The sequence below is a fragment of the Bombus flavifrons genome, chromosome 10 (assembly GCF_040668555.2).
Source record: "Bombus flavifrons isolate JBK064 chromosome 10, iyBomFlav1_principal, whole genome shotgun sequence".
NCBI lineage: Eukaryota > Metazoa > Arthropoda > Insecta > Hymenoptera > Apidae > Bombus > Bombus flavifrons.
The window spans coordinates 10,024,715-10,049,882 of record NC_138451.1 but is presented as its reverse complement, the minus strand read 5'-3'; the positions used below and the strand labels follow the sequence as shown (position 1 = coordinate 10,049,882).

Here is a 25,168-nt window from a genome sequence, read left to right as displayed (position 1 = left end):
GTTAAATTTTAGTCATCTATTGCAAAGATTATAAAGAAAATTAAAAAATAGTATATCTTTAACAAATGATTGTTTCAATGATATCTACATATCATTACCATTTTTATTTACATTTGTTTAATAATTATCTTACAATAATAGTATACTAGATATAAAAATAGTTTGTGGCAACAAAGATGTTAACTTATATTTATATTGATTAAATTATAGAAATTTCATGATAAAAAACTTTTAATTTCTGTTAGTTTTGAAGCAATCTTTATATAAATTTTATATTATCAAACATATTCAATACAGTCACTTCAGGCATTTTCTTCATTAATTCTGTATGTATTGAATAGCCTGCAATTTAAATGAAATAAGTTACTAATGAATCATGCAAAATCAATGAAATAAAACAATTCACTATATAAAGCACAAAAGAGTTATTTATTATTTTATTAGAAGACAAGAAGATCATATTGAAATAAAAATTATTAAATGAATTAAATAAGTAATTTGACCAAAATAACTAATTGTGTGTATTACGAATAAACTATGGGTATTTACGAACCACAAAAATAGGACCTAAATAGAAACTTCTTTCATTCCTTAAATATTATAAGGAGTATTTTATTTTGAATATCTTTTATATTTTTGTACAATATATAAAATAAAATAAATAAACGCATAAAAATGCGCCGTATAGTTATGAATAATTGCAGGATCAAACAACTTTTATTAAAATATCTTTTTAGTGATTGTTCATAATTTACAACAAAGGATTAGAGAGACGATATACTTACGATCAATGGAGTTGTAAAGTGCTTATAATAATTATGCTATTGCTTCCATACGACTTCGATGCCGTGCGTAAGCACCCATACAGGCAAAAAATCCAATGATTCCAATAATCAATCCAATGATCAATGCTAAGGTATCTCCAAAATCAAAGCTGGACGAGGCCATCGCAAAATTAAATGTCGTAAAAATAGCAAGCAAGAAATAAAACCACATTTTTGCAATATAAAAAAAATTTGATTATGATAAGTAACCTTCACGATGGTGGGTTTTAATAAACACTACACTTGTACAATAAGATTCACATATCTTGCGCGTTTATTAAATCAACTTTCAATTCGCTACCAAGGTACTATTATTTTTTTTTTACTTTGTTACATCATACACACAAAATGTATAAATCTTTATTTATCAGGTTTTCATTCGATGACCAAACTAGTATTATTTAGTCATTTCCTTGATTTTAAAACGTAATACAACGATTAACATTATGATCCAAATTTGACAATTACAAACTATACAGTTTCTATATTAAGTTTTCGTTTCTTTAACATTATCAAAGTTAATCATCTAAAATGTAAAGTCAATGTATGTATATAATAAATGATACTTTGCGTTTAACAAAATTTTATTATAAATACAACATATGTATACGAAGATAAATAAAACGTCAATTTTAAAACGATATTGAATAAATATCATTAAAAAATATATTTTTATAAAATGCCTGTTTTCTGCACGTACTTCCATATGTCTTATTTCAGAACATATGCATATATCAAATACATATAACTTTTATACCAAACATTTACCTTTGCTTAATTTATATATAAAATTCCATATATCATTTTAAAAACTTTATCTAGTTTTTTGTAGTTCTTATAAAACAATTTAAATGTTTTCAGGGAAAGTAAATTTCTTTAAAAATTTTATATACATGTTCCCTTTTTTTACAGGGGAAAAAAGCCTACAGAAAATATATTACAAATGTGGGATAAAATATGTTATAATACATTTATATTTTATATTGTAGTACAATAGTATTAGATCACAGACATAAATGCCTATGTATTAGATAATATTGTATATGTAGTATAGTGTAGTTAAATATATAGTACAGTACACTATATAATATACTTATAGTACACAATATACGCCAAAAAATATATATTATGCTATAAAATATAACTAGACATTTAAGAAATGACACATACTTTCCAATTATTCTTGAGGTTTTAAAAATTTTTGTGAATATTTCCCCAACAATAGTTGCCCAATCAAAAGACATATTCTGCTCATAATGTTCAGATCAGCCTATTTACGAATACAACGAAGGCAACCTATTTTGACAAAGATAAAGATGTATCTGTGCGATGTTTAAGGTGGCGTCACTTGCTTACTGGGGAAAGTATAGAGAGAAATATTACATTGGCGCGTATCGACCGAGCAAAAACAATTTTTCCCCTCATCGCTTACACATTTCAACTATTTGATACAGGTAGAGTGAATAAAACTGTACGAATATTTGTTCGTTTCTTAAATGAGATTTTTCACATTTTAATATATTAGCATATACCTTTTTCGAACGGATAATCGTTGCCGTTTTGTAGCCATTTTGCTATCCGTTGATAAATACAAGACATATTCGTACCGACTGGTGAACCGCGTACCTCTTGTCACATATAAAATGCTAATGCTTATTTCAATGTTTTGACCGATCTTCGTCTACAAACCTTTTCTTTTTTTTTTTTTAACACAATATTATATTAAAGAATGTATACGTGTAACAAGTACATGCACAATCACGCATGATACAGAATATCCAAATGCTGTGTAAATCAATTTAAAAGCGAATAGACGTGAAGGACACAATCGCATTTATATTTTTCCTTCGATATGATTCTTTAATATTGTTTGTACTTTATTTCACTATGTGATTGAAAAAGATGTATATAATATTACAATTTTGATAGATATGTCTTTTATATATACAGAAAACTTAGAGAATAATAAAGTATATATTTTTACAATGTATAAGGCAACATAATTATGCACTCTATAAAAAAGGTATGTCCTAATTGTTAAAAATTGTAAAGTAAATGCTTTTTAGGGTATGTGTCATATATATTGATTATATATATTATTACATATATAATAAATATATGCTTGAAAAGTAAGAAGCATATATTTAAAGTATTATCGATTGTATTATTATTTTTACTTTAATAAACAGATCATTTATTAAATATAAAGTTTAATTTTTTATGTTTTATATTGTTACATTTTGATGTAATTTTAATGATTATAAATACTTATGTTTGGTTTTAGATAAAAGTCAGTTTAGAGATAATTAAATAACATTTAAGTAGGTTGTTTTCTTTTTGAGATACTGTGAATTGTGATATATACAATAAATGTAAATGATATGTTTTTTTAAGCGCCACTTTTTGGACATCAGAATTTAGAACCAAATCTATTATGGAACTGTCACATGAAATATTGGATACAATAGATATTAACGATGACAAAGATGTGATGGAAGTATTGAAGCATGCGATCACAGAAGAAAACATTATAGTAGAATCAGAAACTACAGAAGATTCTGTAGAAACAGAAATAGAAGAAATTATAGAAATAATAGAAGAAATAGAAGAGGACAAAGAAGAAGCATCACAGGATGACATTATTCTTATTGAAAATAATAATGGGAAAATTAAACCAGAGATGGAAGTCTATGCTTTTGACGAAGATAGTTCTATATTTAAGACACATACTGATAATGAACACGAAAAGAAAGAACAATATGATAAAAGTAGTAATAAGCAAGTTATAGCATATGATGTAGATGAAGATTGGCAAGACGAAGATATGGAAGAAGAAGAGTATGAACTGAAGTTTGGACAGAGTTCTAATGTATTAAATCACTGCACAGAATCTTTGCAAAGTCAAAGAATATCAAGCAGTGATAAAAAATATGTAAATAATCAAACAACCGTTTTACCATTACAAACAAATAAAACAGATTCCAGGGATAATGTAGAATCTTCAGACAAAGTAGAGAAATCTAAATTAAGCCTAGAGTTTAAAAATAATGTGAATAGCGACGAAAATATTGATAATGTAAGTCATGAGATTGTAAAGAATGTTGAGAATAATCTATTATACACTGTTCTTGGTACAAAGAAGCAAAGTTCAGTAAAAACATTTCAGGCAGATAAATTGTCGGATACTCATTATATCAAGGTTTGTATTACCAAATTATTTCATTATACATAGTTGCTATTATTTGTCTGTATAAAAGTAATAATTTTATTTTTAGATGGAACAACTTGACGAAAATACTATACCAGTTGGAGGAACAATTTATTATGAAGCAGATAATATAGAAACATTGTATGTTGCACAAACAGTAGATGATAGTGAACAGTATTATGATACTGTAGCAATGGAAAATGAAGAACAAGTATGGGAAACAATTAATTCAGATACCAATCAAAACCAGGAGAAAGAAAATTCTCAGGTATTAATTTAAAAACTGAATGTTTAAACTTATTTCTTTGTTTTTCTTCATTTACTACATAAATTTTCATTAAATTTTCATCCATTTTAAATTTTAGGATCAAATATTTTTACATGAAGATGAGGATGGTCAATTATACTTCAAAGATGAAACTGGTACTTTACAGCCAGTGTATTTGACTGAAGATGGACATTATGCTATTGCAGAAAACAGTGATAGTTATGAAGGCAAGGAATCACAAATGAAATCTGACCAGAATGCTAGACAAATAGATGAAGAATCTTACTCTATGCCAGATAGTGAACTTAAATCTACTCATAATAATAAACAGGTATTTGATAAATTCTAATAATAATTCTAATATTTCTAATAATATTCTAATAATTCTAAATTTGGTAAATTCTAAAACGTGCAATATCAAAATCATTTTCCTATTTTCATCAGTGTTACTTTTCAGAACTCTGTAATATCTGCTGCTGAGCTAGATAACGAAGATAATACTGTGACTATATCTCTGATAATATCCGAGGATGAACATGGACAAAAAAGAACTCAAGTTATTATACCAACAACGGATAACTTAAAATGTGATATTTGTAATAAAAGCTTTAAAACGTCGTTCCAATTACTTCGACACAATAGACTGAAACACGCTCGGGAAGAAGATATTACAACCAGAAATTTCCCGTGCGATTTATGTCCTAAAAGGTAATTCTTTATATAAATTAAATTTGTTTTATTAGTTATAATAATAATAATCAATTTTTCTATTCGCATTTCAGATATCCAGATCAAAATTCTTTAGCTCGACATAGAAAGACTCATACTGGTGACCGACCATTTCAGTGCCTCGAGTGTCATAAAAACTTTCCAACATCTACCGCTCTACGTCGTCACTTGACACTTCATAATTCACAATCTCGACCTCTTCCGTGCATTTACTGCGGTCGCCGCTTCGTAGATAAAGCCAGTCTGGTTAAACACGAGCAGTCGCATTTGGCTGGTGATCAGCGGACCCACACATGCGATGTATGTCATAAGTCATTCTTACATGCAACTGATCTGAGTCTACATAAAAAATATCATGATCCTGATAAGAAATTTGACTGTGAGGTTTGTGGTCGAGAGTTCAACAGATTGAACAATTTGCAGAGACATATGATGGTACATCAACAAGTACGTATGATCAATACGATCTTAGTGTTTAAATTGTTCGGGTCTCGTAAGAAAAAGAAATGTTTCCATATACTTTTTGCCATTTCTCTCATATTTTCTGCAACTTGTACGTACTACGTAAAATTAAGGAATTTATATAATACAATAGGAGTTGAAATATCTTAAATTATACAATTATAGGTGTTCTCAACTCTTTTAAAAGTAGTAATTTAATTATAATGTATGATATTTCTTAAAAGAAATTTCCACATTTTAGCAAGGGGCGAACGAGGAAATACTTTCTTGCGACGTATGTGGCATCACCTATAAATTCATGAGTTCGTTGACGAGGCATATGGTGACGACACACATGAATCCAGAAAAATTAAGGCAACAAGCGGAAGAACAACGAAGGAAGCGTGAAAATAATTACCGTCGTTATCTAGAAAATCGAAAAATGTACGAAACTCAACATTCAGGAGGATACGGAACAAAACGGAATTATCACAACACACGTATACTTAGTGGAAGTAACGACGAAGCAGCTTGATTTGCATTTTCAAATCACTCGATGACCGCTAAGAAAAGTACCATAATAAAACCATAGTTTTTCAAAATAAAAAGAGACATAAATATGATAAACATTTGCATATAACATAGGGATATTTCTCTATCATTTTCTTCGCTATAGATAATTGAATAGGTAAATATTAATTTAATAAATATATGAATTGAGTAGTGTTTGAAATATTCATGTATCTGTATAAAAATTAAGGTATATGCTTTATAGAAAAATATAGCATACATATATGTGTTTAAAATAGAATATGTATATATAAATACACTTCATTTTTATTGTACACTAGGTATTTACGTTGTAGATACAATTGTTATTAGTAACGTTTTAATATATACATATTTTATTGTAATTTTCATGTAATTATAGTCGTGTAATGTAGGTAAGTACAAAATATTGTAAGAGTAACAAAAGAGAAAGTTTATAAATCAAATTTTTCGTACGAATGTCTCTTAATATGAGTCATTATTATTAATACTAAAAGATGGCTAAAAATAATTTTTTTAATTCAAATTTGTATAAAAATCATATTAAAATATAAGTAATGTTAATGTTTTGATATTCATATTATTTTGTAATTATTCTTCTTTTATTGTTTGTTCACTTTAATTAATTTTTAATAATTTTAATAATTAAATTTAATTGTCGGTTCAAATTTGGATATGTATGTGTGTGTGTGTGTGTATATATACATTTATATATTAATGAAAATTAAATGTTAAATTATGATAAATAATATTTTTTCCCAACAATATAAAACTGCAAATATAAACTATCACTAACTGCTGTTAATGTACTTATTTTACCCCCACCATATTTAGTTTGCTCAGTCACGTGATAAATATGATGTGATTCGATAATAGTGTATTTATATGTTTGCGCAATACACATCAAGTTAATTTAGTTATAGATTTAGACCAGTGTCTTGAAACGAAAAGAATAAGGATAGTTTTTGTAACTATACTAAAATACAAATTTTATAATTTCTTTGCAGTCAAATAATTTTACAAAGGAATACAACAACACGACAGGTAAACAAAAATATAAAATATTCGAAGTGCTAATGAAATAAAATAATGATTAAAAAAATATATTTTAAATTATTTGAAGGTTAATTAAAAAATTTGAAAATAAAAATCCAAGTAATTATGTTATGAACATTGAAAATATATGTTATATTCTATTCAATAATATAAGAAATTATCCTTTCCTTAAGTATTAATATATAATAAAAATTTTATATTTGTTTTATATAATAAATGAATTTGTTATTTTTTTTTTATAAGATAATGATAATAATATTTAATATCTTAATTTAGCAATGATCAAATTTTATTTGAGATATTGAAACACTAACATTGTGTGTTATTTATTACAGATCTACGTAGATATCAGTAAGGTAAAAAATAATAGATAACAAATCAAGTTTTGAGTAATTCCTCTTGAGCAAAGTTCATAAGCCTCTATATTAATTGTTATCAATATGGAGAAGCATGATGCATTCTTACAAGTACATTTGGAAAGACCTGTATATGAACAAGAAAGTTTAAATGAAGATTGTCATTATGAAAAACCAAAAGGGCTTTGTATGTAAACAATAAAATTTCATTATTTTATTATTAATATATAAATATCATATGTAAAATGGTAGTTTTCTTATAGGCTTCCAAGATGCAATATGTGATTTAAAACATAGAAACTGGAGATCATGTCTTACATCTGCAATTCCCTCAATACATTGGCTGAGAGATTACAATTGGAAAGAAAGTATAATGCCTGATATAATTTCTGGTTTGACTGTAGCAATCATGCATATTCCTCAAGGCATGGCTTATGCACTTTTGGGGAACGTACCTCCTGTAGTTGGAATATATATGGCATTCTTTCCTGTCTTAGTGTATTTTTTCTTTGGCACATCTAGACATGTGTCCATGGGTAAGAAAAAATGTATTTTAATTTTGATAGTTTAATAAATTCGGAACGATCATTAAATATTTCATTAAAGACAAGATCTCTTTAGTGTTTTACACTTGATGCATACAAGTTTTGTAAAATACTACTTCTATTACAGAAATGTTACAAATATCTCCTTTTAATAAGAACTTATTAGACAAGCTAGAACAATGAATCATTATTGGCACTCATCAGGAACATTCGCTGTGGTTTGCTTGATGACTGGGAAAACAGTGGCATCTTATTCGGTATCGCACAATGATATTACAAATCCAAATGCTACAACTACATTGCCCAATTTGCCTGGAGAATATTCCTATACACCAATGCAAGTTGCAACAGCAGTTACACTCATGGTTGGAATATTTCAGGTAATATTTTGTAGATTCATTTTATATCTTGCAACGATGAAATAATAATTACCTTTTTCAGATTATAATGTATATATTTCGTCTGGGTATTATAAGCACATTGCTTAGTGATCCATTAGTGAATAGTTTTACAACTGGTGCAGCAGTCTGTGTTTTAATATCTCAAATTAAAGACCTATTTGGTTTGAAAATACCAAGACAAAAAGGATATTTCAAGTTCATTTTTGTATGTATAAAATATCAAACATTATCTAAAAATAAACAAATTAATTAAAAATATATAAATTAAATTATAAAATATTTCAGACATTGGTAGATATTTTTAGAGGAATACAAAATACAAATTTAGCTGCTTTACTTATATCAGCAATAACAATCGCTGGTCTTGTACTTAATAATGAATTTTTAAAGGTAATTTTTAATCATTAGAATATTTTTGTTCCAAGATCTATAAATAATAATTCTATTGTTATTTTAATATTAGCCGTGGGCAAGCAAAAAGTGCAGCATTCCAATTCCAATCGAATTGATTGCAGTTGTGAGTGGAACTTTAATTTCAAAATATTTTTGTTTTCCTACCATGTATAATATTCAAGTTGTGGGTGATATTCCTACAGGGTATGTTTAATGTCCATTTTTAATTTGATTATTTTTCGTCAATATAATTAAGGTTTTTTAATCTTTTAAATTAATAGATTACCAGCACCAACAGTTCCAACATTTCAACTCTTACATCTAGTAGCAACAGACAGTATTGCTATAACTATGGTTTCTTATACTATTACCATATCAATGGCTTTGATATTTGCACAAAAATTGAATTATAAAATTAATTCAAATCAAGAACTTCTTGCTATGGTAAAAAAAAAATCCTTTAATATTATTTTAAAATCATATAAATTAATACACTATGTATATTTTTAAAATGTAATTTTAGGGTTTGAGTAACATAACAGGATCCTTTTTTTCATGTATGCCAGTGTCAGCATCTTTAAGTAGATCTTTAATTCAGCAAACTGTTGGTGGTCGGACACAAATAGCTAGTGTTGTATCATGTATAATATTGCTTACAATCCTTTTATGGATTGGCCCATTTTTCGAACCTTTACCAAGATGCGTTCTCGCATCGATTATTGTTGTAAGTATAAATGTTTTGAAAATTTACCTACAAAATCCACTTATAAAAAAATGCTCATATCAAATTTCGATATCATTAACAGATTCGTAATATTTAATTCTTTTCTTTAGGTAGCTTTAAAGGGAATGTTTCAACAAGCTAACCAGCTTATAAAATTCTGGAAATTAAATAAATGTGATGCACTAATTTGGATTGCAACATTCTTGACCGTCGTAATAGTAAACATTGATATTGGTTTGCTAGCTGGAATAATAATATCACTTGCAATTATTTTATTGCAAAGTCTTAGTCCTTATATTTGTTTATTGGGATACATACCAAATACAGATTTGTACTTGGATATCAGTAGATTCAAAGCGGTATATTATTTTTTATAACTAATAATATTTTTTAAATCAAAAGATGTATCTATACTTAGCATATTTGAATCATTTTTAGGCAATAGAAATTCCAGGAATGAAAATTGTTCATTATTGCGGAACTTTAAACTTTGCAAACACTAGTCATTTCAAGACAGAATTGTATAAATTAATTGGAGTGAATCCAACAAAAATTATAGAACATAAAACTAAGTTAAGGGAAAAGGGTATTTATATGGACACAGAAGATTCAGAAGACAAACAAGAATTACGATGTGTAATAATGGATACGAGCGCATTAAGTTATATTGACTCTAGCGGTGTAATTACGTTAAATTCAGTAATGAAAGAATTTCAACAAATTGATGTACACTTTTATCTTGTAAGTTGTAGAACTCCCATTTTTGAAACTATAAAAAAATGTGACTTGTATTTACATGGAACACTTACGTTTAAGATTTTTGCAACTATACAAGATGCCAGAACATACTTAGAAAAAGAAATGTATTCGAGATAATACATGTAATTTTGCCAAGCAGTTATAAGTTATATTGCGTTTATAAGCATATATATAGTATTAAATCAAATTCGAATTGGTTCTACAAAGTATACAATAACTAAATTTGAAACTACTTTTTACTTCTGTTACACTTATTTCATATTTTGTACTTATGCTATTTTAAAAAATTATTTTGGACAATATTTTTAATATCGATTACATTTTAAAACAGATCAGTTTTTATATACAAAATAAGTAAATATCAAGACTTACTAAAGAATTAGTACTTATTTGTTAACAACTCTCTCACTCTCTCTCTCTCTCTCTCTCTATATATATATATATATATATATCTTTAATTTTTAATATGATGCTACTCAAGTTTTTACATAGCTATGCAAACGTGACAATAAAATTTATGTCTGGCTTTTCATACTTAAATACTTATAAGATTAACTTGAAACATTAAATGAATTTTATCATTTTAGAAAAATTTATTGAATTTTAATAGATTTAGTTTGAAGATATACTTATTAAAGCAGAACGATGTTATGTTTCAGTCATAATCGAAAAAACTTATTTATAGAAAGCAGATTAAAATGTATTTTTTGCTTGATGTTCCATAATTGTAATTACATATTTCGTTTATATGTACTATATATACGTATGTATATACAATTGCAAGTACAAATTGCATTAAATATATATGTGCTATATTTTTTCTATAGATGTATTTATGTTTATACAAAACTTGTATATAATCGTAAAATATATAATTATATTTGAAAGATTTTAATAAAAGTAATAAATATTTAATGTATATCTCTTAGTGCGATTTATACTGTATAAATCAAGGTATATATACAAGGAAAAGGGGAAAATTATAGATTATTATTATTTATCAGATCACAGATTATTTATTTACGGTGATCACTCTATATACAAAGTAACAGTTTCTAGTTACAATAGGTAACTCACTGTCACTGTCAGAGTTTTATAAATGTGCTACCCTTTTTGTAATCACAAAACAGGTAGCAAGTTACTATAATTTGTAGCACATTGTTATATCTAATTTGGGGGCAGTGATGACCTGCACTGATATCTGCATTACAGAATAAATACTTGAAATGTATGGCAAAACATTGTTCGACAATGTGTACTGTGAAGGAATAAGGTAATTTATCTATGCTCTTTTTCTTTAACTATAATTGATTCAATTAAAAATATTGTTGACATCTGATAATTAAGCTAATCCATACTTCTTCTTGAGGGATTCTGGCATTTCTGGTGGTGGTGGGCGGGGCATTCGGAGCCATACTTTAACTGCATCATAAATGAACCATTGTGCTCCTGTTAAAGTACCAATCATAACAATACGTGGACCAAGACCTTTCCATACTCCAGCGAAGCCCATCTTTTTCAGAACATCGACAGCCGATGCTCCTTTTTCTTGATTCAATTTTGATACAACCTGTGTTACAAATATATAAGTCAATTAAATTATTAAATTAGATGCAGCTAGAAATAAAAATGCACGCGTATAAGAAGTATACTTACAGAATCAGCAGGATGAGATACAATCGCGCAAAATACACCAGCAATATATCCCGCAGCAAAAGTAACAACCAACTGTTCATTTTTTGTACATTCTTGCCTTGGTTTAGGAACTACATACTTGTACAGGAGCTCAAGAGTACGTTCAAAGCAAGCAAACTTCATCATCGTGTATGGAATCTGACGAAGCCACAAAGGTACCAACCCTTTATAGAAACCACTAATACCTTCTTCACCATATATCTTTGGCATAGCTTCTCTTAAAGTATTTGCAAATCCTGGTGTAGTTTGAATCTTCACCTATAAACATAGCAAATATGTTTTGTGCATTATGATTCATGCTATGTTACAAATGTTTAAAGAAACTTACAATACATGATATAAGACGTGACATATTCTTTTTTAAGGTGTTAAAACAGTTACATATATCATAAATGCAAATATAATTTATACTTACTTTAGAAGCTTCAAAAGGAGCTAGACCAACATCAGCAAAAAATTCTGCAGATGCTGATGAAATTAGATACAAAGTTGTTCTATACTCATATGCCTTTTCCTCTCCAGCAAGAGCTGAATAATATACTTTAAACACTTCATAAAGTCCAAATTTGAACATTCCTTGGATGGAGTAACCAAAGAATGTTGGAGCCCATCCTTTAGCCAGACCTCGAGTTCCATCTTCAGCCATAGTTACCTGAATAATAAAATGTCCAAAATTAATCTCTTATTTATAAATAAACAAGAATAAGTATAACCGTTTGAGTCCCAGGGGTCATTGAAAAAACAGGGTCGAAAAATCCCGAACAGCGCGATAGCGCTCGTCATATTTGTCATTTTATGAAATACATATATATTATTATATATGCGTACTATTAGTTCATAAATATTTCAAGTTTTGTTCAATAAAAATTATTGAGAAGATAACAATGAAATATAAAAAACTGTCAGTCGACCGTAGTCGCTGCTTAGGACAAACGGATAATGAAATAATATCAATGAGATAATTTGCTTACTCTGAATCCATTGAAAACTGATTTGTACTTTGCAGGGTCTACTTGAATACGGCATTTTACCAAATCCAAGGGAGTAACCATAGTATGAGTGATACCACATGACAAAATACCACCCAAGCCACATAGCATAAAGTATTTATTTGATCCAAATTCACAGCTATCTAAAACACAAAGAAACCTATTATAATCCAAATATGTTATGTTAATTTTTATTTAATCGACAATTTAAAAAACTATCATAGGTCAACCGTTAGAAAGTGCGTGTGGAATTCGAATTTGGCAGTATTTCAGAATTGGTATGAACGATCTTGTTACCTTGATCTAATCCAATAATAAACTTTTCAAGTACAGTAGGATAATTATGTTCTCGGTCGCGGTCACCGTACTAACGTACACTATTATTTTTATTCTAATGTCAAGCAAGGCTATGAAGACGAGATTTACACGCATAATTTTTGACAAAATGGCTGCTCCTTATGCAACTCTTCGCATTACTAACAACAATCGAATGTGAATAATTTCTTATTAAATCATTTTAAGTCAATATCTTGTATTAAACAATATTCGAGAGTCTCAAAAATGCTAGTTTCACTAAAAAAGAAACCTATAAAAAAAAGAAAACAGAAACATGCATATGAACCGATAACGACATAACTCACCATGCGGCCAAATCTATATTCATTATATAATTTTTTTCATGATAACTGAATTAACAAATTTACCACAATTTGCAATAAAGTAATTGTTAACGCTGAGACATTAACTTAATTAATATCTAAAACTACTAGAAGGCAATTAACTTAGATGTGCAAATTTATCTTGAAAATTTATCTAAATCACAAGACACTAGTAACAATTCTATAGAATACTAGGAACAATATTTTAGATTATGTAATAACGATTATTGATTTGAAATTCTTTTGAAATATTGTCAATACTTTCTTCCATTACAAAGAAGAAAAATTAATTCTCAATAAATAGAGGTCAATAATCTATAATTATCGTTAAGGTAGAGTAGTTATGTACCTGTCCAAAGCCAAAAACTCTTGAATCAATGTTAATTAAATTACTGCAGCTATACATAAAAGTTATTTAATAAATTACTAACCGCCTGATGATACAGAGGCAGCTGCAATATGACGATTTCTAACGAGTGCTTGTGTAAGTTCATTCTGGCCCTGACATTTAGCTGACACGAAAGGAGTTCCGAATGGATTCGTTTTGGCTATGTCCAATATTGAAGGCCACATCTTGCCTATTTTACTTCACCTGCATACACCACCAATTGACGTTAATTTCTATAAAATAATTATATTAATCTAAATTACTGGCTACAAAACCTTGACAAGTAAGACTCTTGCCTCCACCGGCTTCGCCCGATAGGAAAAGAGTGACAGACTTGACTAACGGAATCCTTTTAGTAACATAGTCCACTAACTATCATTCTGTAGATAGGAAATCAAATCTCTGTGCACGACAACGCCATTTGGCGAGCTCTATGAGAACTAAATTCAACTAATTGAATCTTTCACATTCACACAATATAGTTTGTCCAACACATAGTGTATACGGCCGTGAACAGAAACAAAATTTGATTGCTGCAATTGTAATTTCTTAATCTTTTACAAAATTAAAATATCTGATACCTTTTAACACTTTGTGATTGATTCTATGCCATCGATATTTTGAAAAATGAGTCTGAAAAAATAAGATTAATTTATGTAATTATGTATCTATGGAGCTACCATATCATTGAAAAAATTAGATTTAAGTAGTAGAAAAAGAAATTGTTGAAAGATTTTTAAGAGTATAAAAATATTTATCAAAAAATTTTTGAAGCAAACGTATATACTTATAATAGTACTATACGAGCAATAAAGATTATAAAAAGAATAAAAACGGAAATTCATAAAAATTAAGATAATCGTGTTTTCTAGGAAGCATATTAAACAAATATACAAAATTACTATATAACATAAACGTAATTATATATAATAAATATTACAATCGCAAAATGTGAATTTCCAAGACCCGAAGACAGTGTTTAGTGTTGAAGGATTCCTCGAAACGTCGATTCTATTTGAAATATATTCTTAATGACTGTTGTATTTTATTTATAATACTGTGAACAACATTCATAATAATCAAATATGATTCTTACATTTATTAGTGTGCAAGCTTTGAGACATGAAATAAAGAGAATTCCAACATTTTTATTTCGTAGCAAAACTAGCGAAGCGTGTGCTCTTAATGAATTAGATAATTCGGTAGTCTCAGACAAGGTAACCTGTTCTTATATACTTATATGTTTGATGAAAATATGACAAAGTAACAAATATTTTACCTTATTTTACTCTAACAGCCAATTGACATTAAAAATCCATATGAAAAAGAACGACGATTGTGTATTTTATGTAAACTAAATATTAATCCAGATTATAAAAATGTACGTTTATTATCTCAATTTCAAAGTCGTCATACAGGTAGAATTTATGAAAAACATATAACTGGTTTATGCAGCTATAAACAGAAAAAAGTGGAACAGGAGATAAAAAAAGCACAACAATGTGGTAATAATATATTTTCCTGTTTTAGTGTTATTTTAAATATATTTTATAGTAATTTATGGTGTTTTATTGTGTTTAATTATTTTTTTGTTTTAGGTTTAATGGGTTTCATGACTAAGGACCCCAAATTTGTTAATGATCCAATGTTATTCGATCCTAACTTTCCATTTAAGCCTCATAAATATTAAATGTTAAGTACAAAAATTGTAGGTATTTACATTTCTATTGATTCATTTTTATTTAAGATATGTACATATGTATTATAAAAATATAACAATAAAATAGTTACAATACAAATTATTATAGGATATTTCTTTTTTAATATTTAATTAATAGAATGTATCATCATTAATAGAGAAATGAACTATATCAGGATTAATGTTAAATGAAGACAAAATTTCAGACATTTTTACTATTTGACCACCTTCTCCTTGCAAAATTTTTTGATGGTCTATAAGAGCACTTTGACAACATTCTGTCCACTTTTTTATAGCATCTTCTAAATTTTCTGCTTTGTTCTTTAATCATAAATAATTCATTTATATCATAGTTATTTATAACACAATTTATAACTAATATATCTTCTTACATATACCTTTTTTTTATATGACAACTCAGTTTTCAAAATTTTAATAGTTTCTTCCTTTTCCTGTATGCTCTTTCTCAATGATTCTAAATCAGTTTGATATAATTTTTCTTTTATTTCAATGTCAATCTCCTTGTTACAATTTTCCGTGTCTAAATATAATTTTTTAGGAGAAGGAGATTGTTGAAAAAGCAGTCTTTTTGCTACAGATACTTTTCTGTTTTATAACAAAATAATAAAAATTATGATTGAACATTAATTTGTTATCATCTTTTTTTATACTTACAATGGTGTTCTATATGTACTTGTTTCTGGTGCACTTATGTTATCTTTTTTATCATTATTTTGAGGGGTACTAAATGGAGACCGGAAGGGTTTATTTACACCTTTACTATTTCTCAATGGCTTAGCACTCATATTTCTGAAAATAATACACAGTTATTTGATCTGTATTTGCAACAGATTTTATTATATCTACATTTAATGTGATTACGATATATCCAAATAATTCGATGAAGTATTTTGTATTCAAACACTCACATCAATGTTACATAAATATATTGTCCATTATAGTTATAAACAATTAAATATAATAATATTTATCAAACAATTTCAATTTCATACCGGTATATTTCATATTATTTATTTATTTTTTTATAGAAAGTATGCTTTTACCAGCGGTGAAGTATCCTAAATGTACTATAGTTTATTTATACACAATATATTTTCTTGAATGGAAATACAAAAATGATATTTTTAAGTAACAGTATCTATATATATCATTATTATAAATGTCTAAATATATGAAATATCTTTACAATAAATAATTAGAAATTTTGAATCGTAACTTAACATAAATTTAATATAAAATACTCTTAATATTAAGTTTCCACTCTACATTTATATAGCTCATTGTTGTACTTCATTATATGTACTCTAACCTCTATGAACTAGTGACGCCGACTAAGTACAAGTATTTAGTACATAAAAAGTATAGTTATTAAATATAATTATTATATTATATTTGTTCTTAAATATTATTTGAGTAAGTTAGATTAAAATTATGGTTGTATTTATTGTACATTGTGTTGAATTTATATGATTACAATTATCTCTGTCTTTTTCATCATGTTTTTATTGTCAATAAATATTGTTAATTCTGATTTCATTATAAAAATACTTTTCCATTTACAGTGGCAATGGATATTAGGCCGAATAATACAATTTATATTAATAATTTAAATGAGAAAATAAAGAAGGATGAATTAAAGAAATCATTATATGCAATTTTTTCTCAGTTTGGTCAGATATTAGATATTGTAGCATTAAAGACATTAAAAATGCGTGGACAAGCATTTGTTATTTTTAAAGAAATTGCTAGTGCTACAAATGCCTTAAGGTCAATGCAAGGATTTCCATTTTATGACAAACCAATGGTGAATGTTAATTATATGTGAAAATAATTTCTTTATTAGTGAAGTATTAAAGTTGTTAATAGTTACTAATTAATTTCATTTTAGAGGATACAATATGCAAAGACTGACAGTGATATAATTGCAAAAATGAAAGGCACATATGCAGAAAGACCTAAAAAGCCAAAACGAGTTGTACCTGCAGCTGATGAAGAAGCTAAACGTGCTAAGAAACGTGCCAAAGAGCAAGCTAAACATTCACAGCAAATTGGTTATCACGCTGGCGTGCCTCAACACCCAGGTTTAGTTAATACAGCTGTACCAGAACAACCACCAAATCAAATATTGTTTCTTACAAATCTACCGGATGAAACTAGTGAAATGATGTTATCTATGCTTTTCAATCAATTCCCTGGTTTTAAAGAAGTACGTCTAGTACCAAATAGGCACGACATTGCATTTGTTGAATTTGAGAATGAAGTTCAGTCTGGGGCTGCAAAAGATGCTCTTCAGGGATTTAAAATCACACCTTCTCATGCAATGAAAATTTCATTTGCAAAAAAATAAAGTATGTAACATTATTATGTTTGTACGAACAAACATATTGTTAATGAATGGAAAACTGTGTGTGTGTTGTAATACATCTTATTTAGACATTTATGAAAATACATGCAAGTGTAATTAAAGATTTTTCGGGTAAGGATTTATAAATGTGAGTTAACAACATGCTATGTAGATTCAAAAATCATCTGTGTACAAAATTTTGTGTAATGTATACATATGAATCAAATTTTACACTGTAAATAGTAATTGAAAAGATATATTACATTTTTTCAGCAATATTTTGGTTATATAGAGAACTATTTTTCACTTAATGTTATAATGATTTGGAAGAAAAGTTGTAAAACCTTTTAATATAAATTAATTTCAATTATAGCAGTTTACATATATACAATTCCTATTATTCTTAATTTTCATTTTATGTATTGAATATCAGTATATTTCAATTAACTTTCTTCTTATATATTATACTAAAATAAAGTAAAGATAGTAGAATATCTTAATTACTAGTTAGTATATTTGAAATTTAAATTATATGAAAATACAAAAATCAAATATTTTTTGAAGAAATTACTTTGCTCACTAAATTAATTTAATATAAACTAAAATTATAGAATTAATATAATGTTTCCATTAATAAGATATAATTATATTCCCGTCAAATAACCAATCTTATAACTTTCTTAAATACTATATCATTCTTATTTCATTGCTCGTTGTTTATCAGAGTAATACAATTTTTACAATATAGTAGTAATATATATGTAGAATAATAAAGAATAAAAATAATTAAAGTCCTAGGAAATATATAATTTTAAGTAATGTCATAACATTTTGGCGGGAATCAGTTGGCGTGATGTATAAAGAGTGGGGGTACGCTTCTTAGGACAGCGAACGAATCGGAGTACAGTCCATCATCTCGATCAGGTCAGTCGCGTCTCGCTATTCGCGCAGTGTATTGTGAGTTGATACGTTACGGCCCGTTTACGGAGCTTTTAGCTTTGTGTAGCGACGCGCGCGCGTTGGTATTAAAAGGACGCTAAGAAGTGAAAATATTTGAGTAGCTTGCATTCATACTTCATACATAAGATAATTAAACATTTTCATATAGATTATACATAGGAAAAGACCATAACCCGGTTTTCTTACAGTACGACGCGCGCGCCGACTGAACGATTGCCTTTGTCTTCATATACACGAGATATTTCAGGTGAGTGCTTGTCAATGACTTTTTCTCCGGTAAATATTACATCCATTCAGACTGTATACGCATTCGTTCTTATGGAAGATTAAAAATCTTGTAAATGATTTCATTAACGATATTTTCGTCAATATTTCGCGGAAAATCGATTACTACTTACAGAGATATTTATTCATTTTCTTATAAAGAAATCGGTGTGGTGGACGCTACCACGACTCTGGTGTTGCCATGATTTGTCGATCATGGCGTCCCTAAAAGCCAAGTGATGCTATCATATGTGCATTTAATAGCGACTCTTCGTACAATAATCATTATTTGCTTACAAATAAACGGGAAAAATTGTTACCTTTCTGTATAATTACATATTTCCACAAAAGAATATATGGAAAAGGATACAATATATAGGATACATAATATTTTTGAAAATGGCGGGCGCGGACGTTTCAGAAAGTACTCCTTTATTGTTGTAAATGATTATTTTCTTCTACAAATTGATAATAATATTTATTATAATTTTATTGTTTTGTAATAAAACAATAATATTTTATTCATATATTTACACTTACTAAGATTTTAGGTTATACAATTAATTTTGCATAATTATTTTATTCGGTCGCAATTAACCGGTTAGCAAACCGCTAGTAATGTTCGATATGAATGTACATTAGGCGCGTAATTTGTTGTACTTTAGTACACCAAAACCCAATTAGTATTGATAATTTTCGCTTTATCAATTCATAGAGGAGTATATGTATATGTTGATATAGTTATTAAATTGTTATTAAAAATTCGAATTAAGTAAGTTTTATGAGAAAGTTTGAAAATCGATAGCTTGGCAAAACTTTTCACATTTTCCTATAAGAATGTTTATATTTTCTATATTATTACAAAATGTTATAGTATTATTAAGCGTTTTAACAAATTTCTACGTGGTTTTTTAAAGAAATATATATATTTAATTAATCTAAAATATGAATATCTTTTTTATTGTAGATTTACTTTCATTGAACAAATTTTTTTTAAATCTTAAATTTAAAATAAATGTTAGTAATTACAAAATTCTAACATAACTAAAATTCTAAAATAAATGTTTATATTATAAGAAAAAGTTTTTGGTTATACAGTGATATATAAAGGATTAAAAATGTCAGACGACAATTCGCCTGTTGTTGAAGAACAAAAGAAAAAGCGTGGTAGGCCAGCGAAAACAGATAAAAATACCGTTAAAGAACCCAAAAAGAGAGGCAGACCTTCTACAGATAAAAATAATGCAGTACGAACTGCAAAGTCTGATAATGAAGATGATGCATCGCCTGTACCTGTCAAAAAAGGTAGGGGGCGACCAAAAGGATCTCATAAAAAGAAGGTATGTGTCATTTTTTAAACAGCTGAACCAGAAAGAAATGTTTCTTATCTTTAAGTAAATTACTTATTGTACAAAAAATTAATTACAGCAAGGTACAACTAAAGGAACTCCTTCAGGACGAGGTCGTGGTAGACCTAAAAAGAAAGAAGAAAAACCAGAAAGTACTGGAGAAGAAGAGGATGAACAAGAGGAAGAAGAAGAGGAGGAGGAGGATAATTGAATGTAAAAAAATAAATTCAATGTATGAGAACTATTCTTTGAAAGTTTTTAAAAAACTGATAACAAATTTAAAACTTTTAAGTTTGCTTTTTATATGATAATCTGCAAATTGAAATAGTAAAGTGGTAACATTTTGCTTTTAAAAAAAGAAGAGGGAGAACAGAAACTGCTCAAGTTCCAAGGAAGTTGTATGAAAATATGATTTTTAATAACTACAAAAAAAGAAATTGCACAGATACCTGGCTTGAAAATATGTAAAGCACTTTGTAGTATCTACTTTATGCATTTTTATTATAATTATTATTAATATAATGATAATTATTAGTATTACTTTTATTATTATTACTATCATAATCATTATGTTTTAAGTATCAAAATGAAAGATACAAGTATTTTAATGAAAGAAATTTTAAACTTAAAATATTCAGATCTCATAAACTAACTTGGAATTAAGATAATGAAGACTTTATCTAATTTTAAGATATGTGGTGCACAATTACATCATATATTTGTTACCTCCTTTGCTCCTGTGTATGTATATTTTAATTCTCGAAGTCAAAGACTTTATATAAATTTAATACTGTAAGAAATACTTCTTGTGTGTACTATGTACAAGAAATATCTTTTTTTAATTACATTTGAACAAGTGAACATTAATGGCATTTTTCAAACAAACATATGTGTGAATGTCAAATTTGTATTAAAGTAAATAAACTTATAAAATGGCTCTTATTAATCGCTACATTATACACGTATACCTTTCATTAACAATATTAACAATATACTTTATATTCTAGCTAAAATTATTGTACTGTTAAAATTTTGTTACTATATTACAATGTTAACAATACATCTTCATGCATTCTCAATTGGTCATCTTAAAAATTATGTTTGAAACTATTTAATTTTTAATCTTTTAATTCTATGTAATAAATACTTAGAGAAAAGAAATTTAACAACATCAGATAATATCTATTCATAACTACTTAGGAAGAAATTTTTGGTAATATTTGGAAGTATACTTGTAACTTTTTGTTGAACATTAAGTACCTAATTTTTTTTATTCTCTAATACTAGAAAATTCTTATATTAAATATAAATGGAAAAGAAATCGTATCTTTGAAGGAAAGGATATGAAAAAAAATATACATAAGTGAAATTCAAGTACATAGCAAAAATTGTACTTTTATGAAAAACTGTTATAAACAATATACAATAAATATTAATGATAAAATGAAGTCTTAGCCATTTTGGTCTTGTTAATTCTCTATCATGGAATTTTTAAATTAAGCATTATTCATTTTATGGATATTATCTTATTGAAACAAACAAAATAGATTCTATTGTATTTTCACGTAATTTTTGTGATAGGATAAACTCTCTAATATTTAAATATATTCTAGAATACCTTTTCTCGTATATAAAATTTATGAATTTAAATTTTATCCTTTGAATTGAAAGTTATATATAAACTATTTAAATATTAAATAAATATATAAATCTACTAAATAGTGTGATTTTTTAAATGTAAGACAGTTGTAGATAATACAAAGGTTTTAAAAGACTATTATAAATATTTCGTCAATGATTTCCAAAGAGTTCTGCATTTTCTTCTGTATCCATAGATTGATACCCTTGCTGTAAGATAAAGTATTCTATACTAACAATATATATTTATCAATTTGAATATATAGATTTTTATACATACACGTCTTTGATGATTATTGTAACATTCTTCTAATAATTCAGTTTCCCAGTCATCTTCCTCTTCTTCACCAGGATCAAAATTATACATTGGCATAAGTCTATGTCTTAAACGTTCCAATTTTCTTTTCCTTGAGATAATTATCACCTTTAAAAGTATTATACATTGTTAAAACATCTATATTTTGTCAAATATTATGCAATCATCTAACTTTGTTTTTAATAGTAAAGGAAGTTACTTTTAATAGGAGAAGCTACAAACTAATAAAATTTTAAATATAAATTACAACATTAACTGACCAACAAACTTAAACTATACTACAAAAAGGTAATAATACCTAATGTAGAAACATTTATCCAAGTATTATAATTTGCTGAATATTTTATACTTTTTTTTTTTTTGTTTCTGCAAATGAAAGTTAAAAGATTAAGATTTAAATACAAAAGTGATATCGCTACCCATACCACAGCTGATAATACAATAACAAAGACCACTACACCAAGTGGTACAAAAATGTATTCTATTCCATCAGGTGGGCCAAATTCGTCAAAAATTTCTGTTGTTGTAGATACATATGTATTGGTACTTGAAGCTTCAAATGAAATTAGTGTATTATTAGGCAATGATGTTATAGGTTTAGAAACATTCCACAATCCATTTTCTTCTGTAGAATTCATATATGCTTCAGATATTTCACTGGATGTATTAATCGCCATGGTGGTAGTACAATTTTTAATGCTGTCAGGTAGTATTCCGGATGTTATAGAATTTGTAACGCTTGTTGAGTTCATCTCATTCATTGCTGTTAATTACAAAATTGTATTCGACCTTTTGTGAGATATAACTCTAAATATATTGGAAAAGAACTCGTTAATATCTACATTATTTATATTTTATCCTACAGAAATTGAAATTTTTCAAAGCATACACTTTCTATTGTCACTCGTTTTACTTTGTTGTATCAAATATAGTGAACATAATGTACAAGAAGCATAACGGTAAATATTGTTTGTTATTAATGTATCAATACATATATATATGTATAACATCGATATATCAATATATCATTCTATGAGACACTATAATTCTATGTGCTTTGAATAGACATACTAGACAAGTATATCACTTTTTATTTCACGATATCCGCGATTATAAAATATAAACCGTTTGAAATGAAAATCACTTTCATCGGTTTAACTTCGTAAACGAGTGAACAATTATTCATTTTGATCAACTTTCGTGTTATACTATCGGTAAAATGCAATAAGAAGTTTGTTCCATCAAAGATGTTGTCGACTTAATTTTTGTGCACTTTTTCCGAAAAATTGTTTTTCCTTTTAACAGTTCGTTGATCACTCGTGACAAAAATATTAAAATATGTTTAAGATACAATTATGTGTTTTCATCTTTCTTATGACTAATTTGTCAAAATAAATATTCTTTCCTTGATTCATTGATTCTACAAATAGACCATAATTCTGTTCGGGACATGATATTCATCCTTTACACAAAAGCAAATGTTTCTGTAATTGTGTTTTCTCTTTTAGTTTTAACATTTCATTTCAATATCGCAAATCGCAATGCAGTTTTCTTTCATAGACACACTATATGTATGTTGTATAACTTGTATATGAAAGCGTATATGCCAAACTATAACGAAATGAACCATACTATCTATCGATGTCTTATCGAGATATTTTTTCATATCGATTTTAATATCTTTCGTAATATCGTGATGTATGAAATAGTTGAGTAATTTGAATTTTTCATTTAAATTGGATATTTATACGTAGAAATACATAAATTTCGAGTAATTTGTTAAAATTATAAATGTCATATATGTCATTGATAATTTGTATATTTATTTACACAATTCAGATTATTTATTTACTTTATAAACGCATAGTTACAATAAGCAATAGTAATTTTTATTTTATAATTAAACATTTCTTTATTTAGTATTTTTAAATTAAAAATAAATTAATAATTATATATGTACAAATTCTGAATAAATAAAGTTTTATATAAGATGAACAATTATTTTTATTATAAAATTTTTAATATTTTTTCACATGTTTACAAATACTTTATATAAACATTATTTTATACACCAAAAATATAGAAGATCGTAAGAATTATTTCCAATTTTAATTTAGAAAAATGATAGAAATTACAGATCTAACAATTCTTATTAGAGCATAAATATATAAATAAATCAACCACAATTTTTTTCTGTTCACTGTAACTATTTAATCTAATAGTAAAATTAAATTACATATACAAATATGCTGAAACATAAATTCAACTAGTAGCTTATTATTTTTAATGACAAGATTTAGATTTTTTTATATGTTACATAATTAATGAAACAGCTTCCTTTTCCGTTTAATATAAATTAATTGATTTTATAAACCTTATATTTTTTCATCTGAATATCTCGATTGTCACTTATTACAGTGGATAAAGATATTTCTAGTACAATTTAAATAGTTCACAAATGATACTACAATATTTATTTAGAAAAATATATTTTTGGGAAATTACATAAAGTAGGATAATTGTCTTTTTACATGTGAAATTCATAACTTCCTCCTTTATTAATTTACCAATAGTAAGAATTATTTATGTAAAA

The 25,168-nt window shown here is 26.9% G+C and overlaps 8 protein-coding genes and 2 long non-coding RNA genes across 22 annotated transcripts; 6 read left to right on the top strand and 4 right to left on the bottom strand.

Moving 5' to 3' along the window:
• Positions 1–53: 53 nt before the first annotated feature.
• Positions 54–2,009, bottom strand: LOC138183947 (uncharacterized). Of its 2 annotated transcripts, XR_011174200.1 has the most exons (3): positions 1,995–2,009; positions 786–1,350; positions 54–342 (listed from the first exon to the last, which is right to left on the bottom strand). It is a non-coding gene; the product is annotated as an uncharacterized LOC138183947 (long non-coding RNA). The 2 variants fall into 2 exon arrangements; XR_011174199.1 differs by having other exon boundaries at positions 786–2,003.
• A 125-nt stretch (positions 2,010–2,134) lies between these two features.
• On the top strand, positions 2,135–6,609 carry LOC138183908 (uncharacterized). 4 transcript variants are annotated; one of them, XM_069121439.1, is made up of 7 exons: positions 2,135–2,278; positions 3,219–4,023; positions 4,100–4,300; positions 4,398–4,631; positions 4,758–5,008; positions 5,083–5,329; positions 5,733–6,609. In XM_069121439.1, the coding sequence occupies exons 2-7, from the start codon at positions 3,259–3,261 to the stop codon at positions 6,003–6,005; spliced, it is 1,971 nt and encodes a 656-aa protein (XP_068977540.1). In that variant the 5' UTR covers positions 2,135–2,278; positions 3,219–3,258; the 3' UTR covers positions 6,006–6,609. The 4 variants fall into 4 exon arrangements, with proteins under 4 accessions (XP_068977540.1, XP_068977539.1, XP_068977537.1 ...); XM_069121438.1 differs by having other exon boundaries at positions 5,083–5,413; XM_069121436.1 differs by having other exon boundaries at positions 2,136–2,278; positions 5,083–5,476.
• A 287-nt stretch (positions 6,610–6,896) lies between these two features.
• Positions 6,897–11,077, top strand: LOC138183909 (prestin). 5 transcript variants are annotated; one of them, XM_069121442.1, is made up of 12 exons: positions 6,897–7,063; positions 7,411–7,618; positions 7,695–7,967; positions 8,181–8,356; positions 8,418–8,582; positions 8,663–8,767; positions 8,841–8,974; positions 9,052–9,214; positions 9,294–9,494; positions 9,605–9,853; positions 9,933–10,235; positions 10,311–11,077. In XM_069121442.1, the coding sequence occupies exons 2-12, from the start codon at positions 7,516–7,518 to the stop codon at positions 10,368–10,370; spliced, it is 1,932 nt and encodes a 643-aa protein (XP_068977543.1). In that variant the 5' UTR covers positions 6,897–7,063; positions 7,411–7,515; the 3' UTR covers positions 10,371–11,077. The 5 variants fall into 5 exon arrangements, with proteins under 5 accessions (XP_068977543.1, XP_068977544.1, XP_068977541.1 ...); XM_069121443.1 differs by having other exon boundaries at positions 7,411–7,431; positions 9,933–11,077; XM_069121440.1 differs by having other exon boundaries at positions 9,933–11,077.
• Positions 11,078–11,240: 163 nt separating this feature from the next.
• On the bottom strand, positions 11,241–14,416 carry Mpcp1 (Mitochondrial phosphate carrier protein 1). Its single transcript, XM_069121481.1, has 6 exons — positions 14,260–14,416; positions 14,028–14,188; positions 12,920–13,080; positions 12,364–12,600; positions 11,910–12,206; positions 11,241–11,823 (listed from the first exon to the last, which is right to left on the bottom strand). The coding sequence occupies exons 2-6, from the start codon at positions 14,167–14,169 to the stop codon at positions 11,596–11,598; spliced, it is 1,065 nt and encodes a 354-aa protein (XP_068977582.1). The 5' UTR covers positions 14,170–14,188; positions 14,260–14,416; the 3' UTR covers positions 11,241–11,595.
• Positions 13,076–14,190, top strand: LOC138183951 (uncharacterized). The gene is made up of 2 exons (XR_011174205.1): positions 13,076–13,504; positions 14,008–14,190. It is a non-coding gene; the product is annotated as an uncharacterized LOC138183951 (long non-coding RNA).
• A 547-nt stretch (positions 14,417–14,963) lies between the features above and the next one.
• On the top strand, positions 14,964–15,783 carry mRpS18C (mitochondrial ribosomal protein S18C). The gene is made up of 3 exons (XM_069121513.1): positions 14,964–15,201; positions 15,282–15,489; positions 15,583–15,783. The coding sequence occupies exons 1-3, from the start codon at positions 15,070–15,072 to the stop codon at positions 15,672–15,674; spliced, it is 432 nt and encodes a 143-aa protein (XP_068977614.1). The 5' UTR covers positions 14,964–15,069; the 3' UTR covers positions 15,675–15,783.
• A 15-nt stretch (positions 15,784–15,798) lies between these two features.
• On the bottom strand, positions 15,799–19,462 carry LOC138183939 (swi5-dependent recombination DNA repair protein 1 homolog). Of its 3 annotated transcripts, none has more exons than XM_069121512.1 (4): positions 19,407–19,462; positions 16,359–16,493; positions 16,082–16,289; positions 15,799–16,004 (listed from the first exon to the last, which is right to left on the bottom strand). In XM_069121512.1, the coding sequence occupies exons 2-4, from the start codon at positions 16,487–16,489 to the stop codon at positions 15,816–15,818; spliced, it is 528 nt and encodes a 175-aa protein (XP_068977613.1). In that variant the 5' UTR covers positions 16,490–16,493; positions 19,407–19,462; the 3' UTR covers positions 15,799–15,815. The 3 variants fall into 3 exon arrangements, with proteins under 3 accessions (XP_068977613.1, XP_068977612.1, XP_068977611.1); XM_069121511.1 differs by lacking the exon at positions 19,407–19,462 and adding an exon at positions 16,748–16,886; XM_069121510.1 differs by lacking the exon at positions 19,407–19,462 and adding an exon at positions 16,613–16,813.
• snf (U1 small nuclear ribonucleoprotein A snf) lies at positions 16,971–18,419 on the top strand. The gene is made up of 3 exons (XM_069121500.1): positions 16,971–17,117; positions 17,267–17,508; positions 17,593–18,419. Coding segments are annotated over exons 1-3 (702 nt in total). The 5' UTR covers positions 16,971–17,116; the 3' UTR covers positions 18,052–18,419.
• D1 (D1 chromosomal protein) lies at positions 18,951–21,563 on the top strand. The gene is made up of 3 exons (XM_069121514.1): positions 18,951–19,255; positions 20,371–20,612; positions 20,701–21,563. The coding sequence occupies exons 2-3, from the start codon at positions 20,391–20,393 to the stop codon at positions 20,830–20,832; spliced, it is 354 nt and encodes a 117-aa protein (XP_068977615.1). The 5' UTR covers positions 18,951–19,255; positions 20,371–20,390; the 3' UTR covers positions 20,833–21,563.
• LOC138183938 (uncharacterized protein C3orf18) lies at positions 21,425–24,217 on the bottom strand. Of its 3 annotated transcripts, XM_069121507.1 has the most exons (4): positions 23,418–24,217; positions 22,995–23,338; positions 22,540–22,683; positions 21,425–22,469 (listed from the first exon to the last, which is right to left on the bottom strand). In XM_069121507.1, the coding sequence occupies exons 2-4, from the start codon at positions 23,334–23,336 to the stop codon at positions 22,413–22,415; spliced, it is 543 nt and encodes a 180-aa protein (XP_068977608.1). In that variant the 5' UTR covers positions 23,337–23,338; positions 23,418–24,217; the 3' UTR covers positions 21,425–22,412. The 3 variants fall into 3 exon arrangements, with proteins under 3 accessions (XP_068977608.1, XP_068977607.1, XP_068977610.1); XM_069121506.1 differs by having other exon boundaries at positions 22,995–24,215; XM_069121509.1 differs by having other exon boundaries at positions 23,001–24,215.
• Between the last annotated feature and the right edge of the window lie 951 nt (positions 24,218–25,168).

Bases quoted from the DNA above. Each gene is read 5' to 3' on its own strand.
- LOC138183908 (XM_069121436.1), top strand. From the start codon at position 3,259: ATGGAACTGTCACATGAAATATTGGATACAATAGATATTAACGATGAC. The intron at 4,301-4,397 runs GTATTAATTTAA...TTTAAATTTTAG, and splicing joins AGGAGAAAGAAAATTCTCAG to GATCAAATATTTTTACATGA. The intron at 5,009-5,082 runs GTAATTCTTTAT...TTCGCATTTCAG, and splicing joins TGCGATTTATGTCCTAAAAG to ATATCCAGATCAAAATTCTT.
- LOC138183909 (XM_069121440.1), top strand. From the start codon at position 7,516: ATGGAGAAGCATGATGCATTCTTACAAGTACATTTGGAAAGACCTGTA. The intron at 7,619-7,694 runs GTATGTAAACAA...GTTTTCTTATAG, and splicing joins TGAAAAACCAAAAGGGCTTT to GCTTCCAAGATGCAATATGT. The intron at 8,975-9,051 runs GTATGTTTAATG...TTAAATTAATAG, and splicing joins GTGGGTGATATTCCTACAGG to ATTACCAGCACCAACAGTTC.
- Mpcp1 (XM_069121481.1), bottom strand. From the start codon at position 14,169: ATGTGGCCTTCAATATTGGACATAGCCAAAACGAATCCATTCGGAACT. The intron at 12,207-12,363 runs GTAAGTATAAAT...CTATGTTTATAG, and splicing joins CTCCTTTTGAAGCTTCTAAA to GTGAAGATTCAAACTACACC. The intron at 11,824-11,909 runs GTAAGTATACTT...TTTGTAACACAG, and splicing joins TATCTCATCCTGCTGATTCT to GTTGTATCAAAATTGAATCA.
- mRpS18C (XM_069121513.1), top strand. From the start codon at position 15,070: ATGATTCTTACATTTATTAGTGTGCAAGCTTTGAGACATGAAATAAAG. The intron at 15,202-15,281 runs GTAACCTGTTCT...TTACTCTAACAG, and splicing joins ATTCGGTAGTCTCAGACAAG to CCAATTGACATTAAAAATCC. The intron at 15,490-15,582 runs GTAATAATATAT...TTTTTGTTTTAG, and splicing joins AAAAAAAGCACAACAATGTG to GTTTAATGGGTTTCATGACT.
- LOC138183939 (XM_069121512.1), bottom strand. From the start codon at position 16,489: ATGAGTGCTAAGCCATTGAGAAATAGTAAAGGTGTAAATAAACCCTTC. The intron at 16,290-16,358 runs GTAAGTATAAAA...GTTATAAAACAG, and splicing joins AGTACATATAGAACACCATT to AAAAGTATCTGTAGCAAAAA. The intron at 16,005-16,081 runs GTATATGTAAGA...TTATGATTAAAG, and splicing joins AGTTGTCATATAAAAAAAAG to AACAAAGCAGAAAATTTAGA.
- snf (XM_069121500.1), top strand. The intron at 17,509-17,592 runs GTGAATGTTAAT...ATTTCATTTTAG, and splicing joins CATTTTATGACAAACCAATG to AGGATACAATATGCAAAGAC.
- D1 (XM_069121514.1), top strand. From the start codon at position 20,391: ATGTCAGACGACAATTCGCCTGTTGTTGAAGAACAAAAGAAAAAGCGT. The intron at 20,613-20,700 runs GTATGTGTCATT...AATTAATTACAG, and splicing joins AAGGATCTCATAAAAAGAAG to CAAGGTACAACTAAAGGAAC.
- LOC138183938 (XM_069121507.1), bottom strand. From the start codon at position 23,336: ATGAATGAGATGAACTCAACAAGCGTTACAAATTCTATAACATCCGGA. The intron at 22,684-22,994 runs GTAGCGATATCA...ATACTTTTAAAG, and splicing joins TATTATCAGCTGTGGTATGG to GTGATAATTATCTCAAGGAA. The intron at 22,470-22,539 runs GTATGTATAAAA...TTTATCTTACAG, and splicing joins ACAATAATCATCAAAGACGT to CAAGGGTATCAATCTATGGA.